The sequence below is a fragment of the Nerophis ophidion genome, linkage group LG28 (genome assembly GCF_033978795.1).
Source record: "Nerophis ophidion isolate RoL-2023_Sa linkage group LG28, RoL_Noph_v1.0, whole genome shotgun sequence".
In the NCBI taxonomy this organism is placed as follows: Eukaryota; Metazoa; Chordata; class Actinopteri; order Syngnathiformes; family Syngnathidae; genus Nerophis; species Nerophis ophidion.
This window is the reverse complement of record NC_084638.1, coordinates 9,461,530-9,473,171: the sequence shown is the minus strand read 5'-3', so window position 1 is coordinate 9,473,171 and position 11,642 is coordinate 9,461,530. Positions and strand designations below refer to the sequence as shown.

At 45.5% G+C, this 11,642-nt stretch overlaps 1 protein-coding gene and 1 long non-coding RNA gene across 2 annotated transcripts in view; one reads left to right on the top strand and one right to left on the bottom strand.

Moving 5' to 3' along the window:
• The window catches only part of LOC133545020 (uncharacterized), a 108,239-nt gene that overhangs the window by 21,624 nt on the left and 74,973 nt on the right, over positions 1-11,642 (top strand). The window lies entirely within an intron of this gene.
• The window catches only part of lrrc24 (leucine rich repeat containing 24), a 44,439-nt gene that overhangs the window by 231 nt on the left and 32,566 nt on the right, over positions 1-11,642 (bottom strand). The window contains exons 3-5 of the mRNA XM_061890309.1: positions 7,638-7,916; positions 7,355-7,523; positions 1-2,673 (exon numbers count right to left, since the gene is read on the bottom strand). The exon at positions 1-2,673 is cut by the window's left edge and continues 231 nt beyond it. Of these exons, the coding sequence (XP_061746293.1) occupies positions 1,439-2,673; positions 7,355-7,523; positions 7,638-7,916 (1,683 nt within the window). The 3' untranslated portion in view covers positions 1-1,438. The remainder of the gene's footprint in view (positions 2,674-7,354; positions 7,524-7,637; positions 7,917-11,642) is intronic.

Sequence of the window (11,642 nt, the reverse complement as noted above, 5' to 3'; positions counted from 1 at the left end):
CAACATATTTCATGTTCAAACTCATAAATAGAATTTGATGCCAGCAACACGTGACAAAGAAGTTGAGAAATGCTCATCAAACACTTATTTGGAACATCCCACAGGTGTGCAGGCTGATTGGCAACAGGTGGGTTGCCATGATTGGGTATAAAAACAGCTTCCCGTAAAATGCTCAGTCTTTCACAAGAAAGGATGGATCAAAAACACTGAATGACCGTGACGTTCGATCCCTCAGACGGCACCGACATCAATCTCTAAAGGATATCACCACATGGGCTCAAACACTTCAGAAAAACCACTGTCACTAACTACAGTTGGTCGCTACATCTTTAAGTGCAAGTTAAAGCTCTGAGGGCTCCAGGTTTGATTCCTGCTTCCGCCAGCCCGGTCACTGCCGTTGTGGCCTTGGGCAAGACACTTTACCCACCTGCTCAAAGTGCCACCCACACTATGTAAAGCGCTTTGAGTCACTACAGAAAAGCGCTATATAAACAGAATTCACTTCACTTCACTACTATGCAAAGCGAAAGCCATTTATCAACAACATCCAGAAACGCCGCCGGCTTCTCTGGGCCCGAGATCATCTAAGATGGACTGATGCAAAGTGGAAAAGTGTTCTATGGTCTGACGAGTCCACATTTCAAATTGTTTTTGGAAATATTCGACATGGTGTCACCCGGACCAAAGGGGAAGTGAACCATCCAGACTGTTACCGACGCAAAGTTCAAAAGCCAGCATCTGTGATGGTATGGGGGTGCATTAGTGCCTAAGGCATGGGTAACTTACACATCTGTTGATTTTTGAAGGGAGAATTGCAAACTTCCTGTTGATTTTTGCTGGGAGTTGTCAATATATGAAATGTAGGTCTAAGTGAGACCTACATAGAGGTTTTGTTTCATGGACGCCCCTGCTTGTTTCAGGAAGACAATGCCAAGCCACATTCAGCACGTGTTACAACAGCGTGGCTTCGTAAAAAAAAAGAGTGCGTGTACTTTCCTGGCCCGCCTGCAGTCCAGACATGTCTCCCATGGAAAATGTGTGGCGCATTATGAAGCCTAAAATACGACCCCGGACTGTTGAAGGACTGAAGCTCTACATAAAACAAGAATGGGAAAGAATTCCACTTTTAAAGCTTCAACAATTAGTTTCCTCACTTCCCAAACGTTTATTGTGTTGTTAAAAGAAAATGTGATGTAACACAGTGGTGAACATGCCCTTTCCCAACTACTTTGGCACGTGGTGCAGCCATGAAATTCTAAGTAATAAAGTTTGAGTTTGAACCTCAAATATCTTGTCTTTGTAGCGCATTCAACTGAACATGGGTTGAAAATGATTTGCAAATCATTCTATTCCGTTTATATTTACATCAAACACAAATTCTCAACTCATTTCAAGACGGGGTTTGTATTTTGGATCAATTATATGCGTTGGAACAGATTTAGCAGTGGATTTCGTAAGCAAGCTGCGACCCAAAGAGGAGACTTTGACTTAGAAAGACCTCTTCCGGGTCTGTTGTTAAAGGCCCTTCGCCGCCATCGCCTGGTTTCCTCCGAACCCCCATGCCTCCCGATCTGGACAGGGTCTGAACCACTCCATGGTCCAGTAGAGCTTCTTTCATGCCCGTCGGTTGGACATACCCCCCCATCATGGGACACCTCACCGAGGCGGTGCCCACAGGCCCGGCTCGGTTAAGTATGTACATCTCGTGGCCGTGGTCGTCGCTGTACTCCTCCAGCTGTGCAAAAGTTGTGGGTCCGTCGGAGTAATCGTTCACATAGATGATGCTTTCCTCTTTGCTCGTGCAGTAGGACCCCGCGTCCTCTTTATGGTACTGCTGGTGTCGGGTGTAGATCATAATCAGCAGGAGGATAGCAGTCAGCGCCAGTAAGGAGATGCCGACCGCGATGACGGTTTGCGTGGCTGGGCCAAGAGCGCTGAAGTCCATGCTGTCTTGCTCGTAAAGTGGCTCCTGGCTAACATCCGCCACCTCTGGCTGGGGGAAGGATTTAGACGAAGAAGAAACCAACGAGTGGGTGTTTAATTGAGGCCAGAATTGGGATGGATATGAGGAAGAGGACATGTTGACGGCTAAGTGAAAGGTGACCCTGGCCACACCACCAGGGTTCCATGCTTCACACTCATAGCGACCAGCATGTGCCACCGTCACATTGCTAAGGAAGAGCATTCCGCTGCCCAAGTCCGGGTCAAAGCTGTCCCTTTCACCGCCCTCCTCAGTCCCACGCACAACCCCGTTGACTTCTCCAATCTTCATCGCCCCACTGCTGGGTAGGGCTGTGACAACTCCTCTAACGCCAGGCCGGAAAAGCTCGCCATTGGGACCCGTTTCTTGAACTAAGCCTCGAGGGGACAACTGGGCCTTACCGTTCGAAGACTTTTTCCAGGTCACCTGAGGCTGAGGGTACCCAGAGGCTTCACAGGAGACTCTCAGGCTCTCCCCAAGTCGGACGGTTAGATGGCTGGGCTCAAGCTGCACAACTGGGGGGATGCACACCAGGCTGTTCGGAGCCACCTCCCCCAGGCTGAGGTGGGAGAGGCGGGGTGGCTCCGAACACATCAGCCGGCGCTGCTCCGCCGTGCTCAGCAGCCGCTGCCCGTCCTCGCCGATCCATGTCCTCAGCCAGCCAAGAGCACAGTCACAACGCCAAGGATTCTCTGGAGGCAGGCAAAAGAAGTATTGGAATCCAATTAACTCGATTCGGTTAGGCTGTTTTTGTCTGTGGTGACAAAAAGTATGTCTTGCATGGATCGTGTGATCGACAGCAGTGATGCGGACCCTGCATCGGTCCGTCGTGGTGAAAAAGGAGCTAAGCAGGAAAGCAAAGCCCCTAATTTACCGGTCGATCTACATTCCTATCCTCACCTATGGTCATGAGCTTTGAGTTATGGCTGAAGGGACAAGATCACAGGTACGAGCGGTCGAAATGAGTTTCCTCCGACAGGTGGCGGTGCTCTCCCTTAGAGATGGGGTGAGAAGCTCCGTCATTCGAGAGGAACACAGAGTAAAGCCATTGCTCCTCCACATGGAGACGAGCCAGATGAGGCGGTTCGGGCATCTGGTCAGGAGGCTACCCGATCGCCTCCCCGGGGAGGTGTTTAGGGTGCTTCCGACCGGTAGGGGACCACGGAGAAGACCCAGGACACGGTAGCCTGGGAACACCTCGGGATCTCCCGGGAATAGCCGCAACCAAGTAGCTGGGGAGAGGGAAGTCTGGGGTTTTCTGCTTAGGCGGCTGACACCGCGACCCGACTTTGGATAAGCGGAAGATGGATGGATGGATGGATGGTTTCTTGCATTACGGAGAAAATCAAAAAGCAGTGGAACGGTACGCCATAATCACGGGTCGGTTTCAAGGTCACGGTTCGATTCAGTTCAGTTTCGGTACAGTAAGGCAGTGGTCCTCAACCTTTTTGTAGGTGCGGACCGGTCAACGCTTGATAAATTGTCCCGGTTGCCCGGCGTGGGCGGGGGTGGGGTGGGGTGGGTGTGGGGTTTGTTTTTGTTTTTTTGTCATGAAACAGGGAGGTTTTTTGGGTTGGTGCACTAATTGTAAGTGTATTTTGTGTCTTTTATGTTGATTTAATTAAAATAAAAATAAAAATAATAATAATGAAAAATTCTTCAGCGGCCCAGTACCAGTGGTAGGGGACCACTGCAGTAAGGGAATTTAATGCAAAATCGCTTTCATGAAAATGTAAAATGAAAAAAAAAACACTGCAAACTACTGGCAGCCAATAAAATACAATAAAAAAATAATAAAAATTCAATAAATTATGTGCTTTAAAGATCGTTAAAAACGTATTTAATATAGTTGAATATAATCTAAGCTACCGAGACAGAACTTCAGTATTTTAGCTTTGTGTTATAGTTTGGTATGTAACAATATGAACATTTCCTATCACTGTTATTATTATTATTATTGCAGTATAGTTTATTGTGCTAAGAATCGCATTAAATAAGAATCACAATTCGGATCATCATGACATTTCAAGTCAAAAGCAACGGTATCGGCGATACTAGCTAGCTTTGTATTTATCTGGTATTGGACTGATATCAAAAATCCCAGTATCACCCACTCCTAATGTGCTAGGAACGTCTCAGTACTGAATTTTAAAGTTCCGAAAAATGTGGGGTGAAAAATCAGATCACCAACACTTTCCTAAATCCAATCATCTTCTGTCGGAGTTAGTTAAATAAATCCAGCTGGCAGTGATGTGCAATACCACTGATAAAGGTTTAGGCTGGTATCGGCGATACCGATACTTTGTGCAAACATATCCAAAGTTCTTTGAAGGCTAATAAAATCAAAACCGGACCATTCATTGTCTTTACTTTTAATCAGAAGGGTTCAATCTCCCTCCTGTGGTAGTTTGAAGCCGACACAACAAACGCGCTCAGAGGAGATAATGTTTGAAAAAAGGTGACCGGTTTTAACAAAACTTTTGTTTTGGAGGGGGAATTGCAAACTTCCTGTTGATTTTTGCTGGGAGTTGTCAATATATGAAATGTAGGTCTAAGTGAGACCTACATAGAGGTTTTGTTTCATGTCTGTACGACATTCTTACTAGAAGTTACGGGCAGTTTTGTCTGTTTTATTCCTAGTAGCAGTTTTGACTGTTTTATTCCTAGGGGGTGCTAGAGCTTTGGGTTTAGGTTTTTTTGATTAGATCGCAATTTTCGCCAGTCCTGATGTGTGTCCAGTTTGGTGAGTTTTGAAGCATGTTAAGGGGGTTAAATTACAGCTCAAAGAGGCAAAGGTGAGTATTTTTACAAAACTTTTGTTTTGAAGGGGGAATTGCAAACTTCCTGTTGATTTTTGCTGAAGGATGTTAGCGTATGAAATCTAGGTCTAAGTGAGACCTACATAGAGGGTTTTGTTTTATGTCACTACGACATTCCTACTGGAAGTTAGAGGCAGTTCTGTCTGTGTTTTCTTCTTAGGGGTCTCTAGAGTGAAATTTTTAGTTTTGGGGTTAGGTTTTTGATTAAATCGCAATGTTCGCCTGTACTGATGTGTGTGTTAAATTTTATGAGTTTTGAAGCATGTTAAGGGAGTCAAATTACAGCTCAAAGCTGCGGAATAATAATAAAGAATGAATAAAACGCTAGAAATGCAAAAGGGTCCTCTGTCCCAAAGGGACATTCGGTCCCTAATAATGTCCTTTTCTGTACTGAATGCGTTATTTCATGTTTACGGGTGCATTCAACTCAGTATGTAGTTGTGTCCAAATGGCTACAAAGACTTCCTGATTTATTATACGAAGACTCATTTTAATTGGCCAGTGATTTTCCTGAACAAAAACAAATGACAGACTGAATGACTGAGCACAGCACAGTGTTGCGCTGGGCTTGCACATTATATACTTATATAGGGGGAATATATATATTTTTTGGACGAGATCTCAATGATTTTGTAACTTTAAACTGGCTTCCTGTTAAGTTATGTTAGACAATGTACATCATTTCGTATCAAAAGTATCAATATTTATATTTGAAACCCGACAGAGCATAAAGATCTGGTATCAGTATGAACCTGGCAATAAGAAGAGCCTAATAAAAACGGTCTAGAAAAGGGCAGACTCTTTAAAAAAAATAAAACAAAAGCTAAGACGGCAATTATGTATCCAATGTTTCTCCCCTTTGAGATTTGCTTTTGTCATTTGTCGCTGAAGATGAGAATGTTGCATTTATTGATTATTCCTTGAAGAAATGTTTTTTTTTTGTTTTGATAAAACCGTTGCTACGACAACACCCGCAATAATAATTTCTGGGCTCCCACTGTTTACCAGCTGGCAATCACTTCTAAAACGTCGTCAGCTTTTCCTTTGGATGATTGTTTTCAAGGAGCACCATCTTCCCAGTTTGAAGCCCGGCAAGACGGATTTGTGAAATCAACAAACCCTGAATCCTTTTTACCCTCCATCCGTCCATCTTCTTCAACTTATCCGAGGTTGGGTCGTGGGGGCAGCAGCCTAAGCAGGGAAGCCCAGACTTTTCTCTCCCCAGTCACTACGTCTAGCTCTTCCCGGGGGGGGATCCCGAGGCGTTCCCAGGCCAGCCGGGAGATATAGTCTTCCCAACGTGTCCTGGGTCTTCCTCGTGACCTCTTACCGGTTGTACGTGCCCTAAACACCTCCCTAGGGAGAGGTTCGGGTGGCATCCTGACCAGATGCCCGAACCACCTCATCTGGCTCCTCTCCATGTGGAGGAGCAGCGGCTTTACTTTGAGTTCCTCCCGGATGGCAGAGCTTCTCACCCAATCTCTAAGGGAGAGCCCCGCCACACGGCGGAGGAAACTAATTTCGGCCGCTTGTACCCGTGATCTTATCCTTTCGGTCATGACCCAAAGCTCATGACCATAGGTGAGGATGGGAATGCAGATCGACCGGTAAATTGAGAACTTTGCCTTCCGGCTCAGCTCCTTCTTCACCACAACAGATCGGTACAACGTCCGCATTACTGAAGACGCCGCACTGAGCCGCCTGTCGATTTCACGATCCACTCTTCCCCCACTCGTGAACAAGAATCCTAGGTACTTGAACTCCTCCACTTGGGGCAGGGTCTCCTCCCCAACCCGGAGATGGCACTCCACCCCCTTTTCCGGGCGAGAACCATGGACTCGTACTTGGAGGTGCTGATTCTCATTCCGGTCGCTTCACACTCGGCTGCGAACTGATCCAGTGAGAGCTGAAGATCCCGGCCAGATGAAGCCATCAGGACCGCATCATCTGCAAAAAGCAGAAACCTAATCCGGCAGCCACCAAACCGGAACCCCTCAACGCCCTGACTGCGCCTAGAAATTCTGTCCATGAAAGTAATGAACAGAATCGGTGACAAAGGACATCCTTGGTGGAATCCAACCCTCACTGGAAATGTGTCCGACTTACTGCCGGCAATGCGGACCAAGCTCTGACACTGATCGTACAGGGAGCGGACTGCCACAATAAGTCTGATACCTCTATGGCCCCTGCTATGGGTGGTGAGCCCATTGGAGGGTCCCCCCTCCAATGCAACCCCCTCCAATGCAACGCCCTCGTGCCCCACCCCCGGGCCTGGCTCAAGAGGGAGGCCCCGGTGACCCGCGTCCGGGCGAGGGAAATCTGGGTCCTTGATATGTCTTCTTCATAAAAGGTCTTTGAGCTGCTCTTTGTCTGATCCTTCACCTAGGACCTGTTTGTCTTGGGAGACCCTACCAGGGGCGGACAACATAGCCCCTAGGATCATTGGGACACGCAAACTCCTCCACCACGTTAAGGTGGCAGCTAATAGAGGAGAATCCTTTTTACAAATGGAGCAAAACAAGAATAATTTTAAGTGCAGGGGATTTCTTCAAACCTGTGACTCGGAGCACCTGCAGGCTGACGAGTGGTTTGAGCGACGAGGCTCCCAAGGTATGGAGATTGTTTCTGCTGAGATCCAGAAGAGCCAGAGACGACAATCCGGACAGGGCTTTGTCCGCCAGCAGCTCTATGCTGTTTTCCTGCAAGTGGAGTTCCTGAAGGCGCTGTCCAGAGAGGGATGGATAATAATAATAACAAAAGATTCATAAAGAATTACAAATGTTTCACTCAGCGATTAAAAGTATTTTTGACTGGGACAATACATATTCCGTACCAACCTGCAACCCCCGGAAGGTGTTGTCCTGCACTCGGGTGATCTGATTCCCCGCAAGGTAGAGGATCCGAAGGTGCTCAAGACCTCGGAACATGCCCGGGGTAACCAGATGTATGAGGTTTCCGTTGAGGGCGAGCTCAAGGAGCTGGCGCTGGCTGAGAAAGGCTCCTGGCTCCAGAGCCGAAATGCTGTTGTTTTGGAGGTACAGGTAATGGAGGCTACCCAGGCGGGTCAGGTCCTGGAGACGGATCTGTACGATAGCATTGTCCTGGAGGAACAAGGTCTGTAAGGTTGGACAATAAAAAATACATTTAATTCATAAAATAATTATTTTTTGTCTATGGATGTTCTCAATCATCCAGATCATTGTGTTCTCAGGGCAATCAATTGATCACTGTTCGGTTTTTGACGGCTGTCAGTGGTACTGACAGAGGGTTGCTCGTTGCATTGCCCATACTTGTGTTGGACTATAAATAGTTGTGGTTTTGGCACTAACTTCTAGACTTGATAAGACCAATCTAAGTCCATGATTCTATCTGACCAATCTAAGCCTAAGACAACTAGAGCTGACCAATCTAAGACGAAGACGACTAGAGCTGGCCAATCTAAGTCTAGAAGGACTATATCTGTCCAATCTAAGTCCATGACGTGATCTGACTAATGTAAGTCTAAGACTAGATCTGACCAATCTAAGTCTAAGACTATATCTGACCAATCTAAGTCTAAGACTAGATCTGACCAATCTAAGTCCATGAATAGATCTGACCAATCTAAGTCTAAAACTACTATATCTGACCAATCTAAGTCAATGACTCGATCTGACTAATGTAAGTCTAAGACTAGATCTGACCAATCTAAGTCTAAGACGACTATATCTTACCAATATAAGTCTAAAACTCGATCTGACCAATATAAGTCTAAAACTTGATCCGACCTATCTAAGTCTAAGATGACTAGAGCTGACCAATCTAAGTCCATGACTTGATCTGACTAATGTAAGTCTAAGACTAGATCTCACCAATCTAAGTCCAAGACGACGAGAACTGACCAATCTAAGTCCATTACTCGAGCTGACTAATGTATGTTTAAGACGGCTATATCTGACCAATCTAAGTCTAAAACTAGATCTGACCAATCTAAGTCTAAGACAACTATATCTGACAAATCTAAGTCCATGACTCGATCTGACTAATGTAAGTCTAAGACTACATCTGACCAATCTAAGTCAAAGACTAGATCTGACCAATCTAAGTCTAATATTAGCTCTGACCAATCTAAGTCTAAGATGGCAAGAGCTGACTAATGTAAGTCCAAGACTAAATCTGACCAATGTAAGTCCAAGACGACTATATCTGACCAATCTAAATCCATGATTCAATCTGACCAATCTAAGACTAAGACTCAATCTGACCAATCTAATTCTAAAACGACTAGAGCTGACCAATCTAAGTCCATGACTCCATCTTACTAATGTAAGTCTAAGACGACTATATCTGACCAATCTAAGTCAATGACTCGATCTGACTAATGTAAGTCTAAGACGACTATATCTGACCAATCTAAGTCCAAGATTACTACAGCTGACCAATCTAAGTCCATGACTTGATCTGACTAATGTAAGTCTAACACTAGATCTGACCAATCTAAGTCTAAGACGACTATATCTGACCAATCTAAGTCTAAGATTACTACAGCTGACCAATCTAAGTCCATGACTTGATCTGACTAATGTAAGTCTAAGACTAGATCTCACCAATCTAAGTCAAAGACAACTAGAACTGACCAATCTAAGTCCATGACTTGATCTGACTAATGTAAGTCTTAGACTGGATCTGACAATTTTAAGTCTAAGACTAGATCTGACCAATCTAAGTCTAACATTAGCTCTGACCAATCTAAGTCTAAGACGGCAAGAGCTGACTAATGTAAGTCCAAGACTAAATCTGACCAATGTAAGTCTAAGACTGAATCTGACCAATCTAAATCCATGATTCAATCTGACCACTCTAAGACTAAGACTCAATCTGACCATTTTAAGTCTAAAACGACTAGAACTGACCAGTCTAAGTCCATGACTCGATCTGGCTAATCTAATCCAAGACTAGATCTGACCAATGTAGGTCTAAGACAACTAGATCTGACCAATATCTAAGTCTAAGACTAGATCTGACCGAGCCCCACTTTTAACTCTCTTTTTCAAACACTTATTGTAAAACGTACATCCATCCATCTATCCATTTTCTACCCGCTTGTCCCTATTGGGGTCGCGGGGGGCGCTGGTGCCTATCTCAGCTACAATCGGGCGGAAGGCGGCGTACGCCCTGGACAAGTCGCCACAGACAGACAGACCACATTCACACACTAGGGCCAATTTAGTGTCGCCAATCAACCTATCCCCAGGTGCATGTCTTTGAAAAACGTACAGTAAGTCATTAATTGGACTTTATTAGTCAGTATTGTAGTATCTCCGGTAACTAGGACTGTTTTGGTTTTACTTTACGGAAAAAATATTGAGCTGTATATCGAATATGGTCATTCGATATAGGCTTCTTCACGCGACGAAGCCGGCCTACTTCACTACAGTCTGTAATCTATTGCCCCGCCAGAAAAAGATCCGTTCAAATGACTTCCCAAACAATATGACATCTGAAAAATGACTAATGGACTCAATGACTCCAAAGCTAATGGCATATTTTATAACCGAAGTAGCAATCCCAGCCCCTGTGAGCGGGCTTTCAGATCTTTAGAGTGCATTGATATACGGCTCAATGTTTTGTGGCTTGGCAGAGGTCCTCTGGAGTTGTATCTGTCTTCTTGTCATTGCGCTCTATTGCCAAAATGCAAAGCAGTCCGAGCGGCGTGAACATTTAACAAATATTGCGGGGCTGTTTGAAGACAACAACTCCCTAAGCGGCGATGAATAATGCATGGCCGCTATTTCCTAGATTAATCATACCTTGCACTCGTCCTTTTGATTTTTTTATTTTAAAAAGGAGAGGCCACGGGATAAAGTGCGATAAACAAGACGGACTTAATGACGGAGGTTAATGGAAGGAATTATTCCAGACATGGTTTTCATCAATATTCATGAGCCCGAGCCTGACCCCATGAAGGGAATACGAGGTGATGTTAAACATCTTCTTGACAGATGATCAGGGGGTCACTTTCTGAGCACGGATGAATCATTGGCCCCGGCCCCTAGGCTTACATCCGAGCGGGTCGCTCCGAAATGATTAACCACAATCGTCTCCCTCTAACAGACTGGAATGGATCACGCAGAGGGTGGTATGGTAGTCGGGGTTCACACTGAGGAGACTGGGTTAGAGTCTTTGCCTGGGGGAAACATGCTAGAGCCTCGTCCAAGACTCCGACTGCGGTTAATAGGTGTGACTGCGACTGGTTATTTGGTAAACCTCACTCCGAAACACCTTAAGAGCTACGGTTGTTAGGCTTACATCCGAGAGGGTCGCTCCAAAATGATTAACCACAATCGTTTCGATCTAATAGGCTGGAAGGGATCACGCAGAGGGTGTTATGGTAGTCGGGGTTCACACTGAGGAGACTGGGTTAGAGTCTTTGCCTGGGAGAACATGCTAGAGCCTCGTCCAAGACTCCGACTGAGGTTAATAGGTGTGACTGCGACTGGTTATTTGGTAAACCTCACTCCGAAACACCTTAAGAGCTCCGGTTGTTAGGAGGACTTGTTAGGCTTACATCCGAGCAGGTCGCTCCAAAATGATTAACCACAATCGTTTCGATCTATTAGGCTGGAATGGATCACGCAGAGAGTGGTATGGTAGTCGGAGTTCACACTGAGGCGACTGGGTTAGAGTCTTTGCCTAGAGAACATGATAGAGCCTCGTCCAAGACTCCGACTGAGGTCAATAGGTGTGACTGTGACTGGTTATTTGGTAAACCTCACTCCGTAACACCTTAAGAGCTCCGGTTGTTAGGAGGATTTGTTAGGCTTACATCCGAGCGGGTGGCTCCGAAATGATTAACCACAATC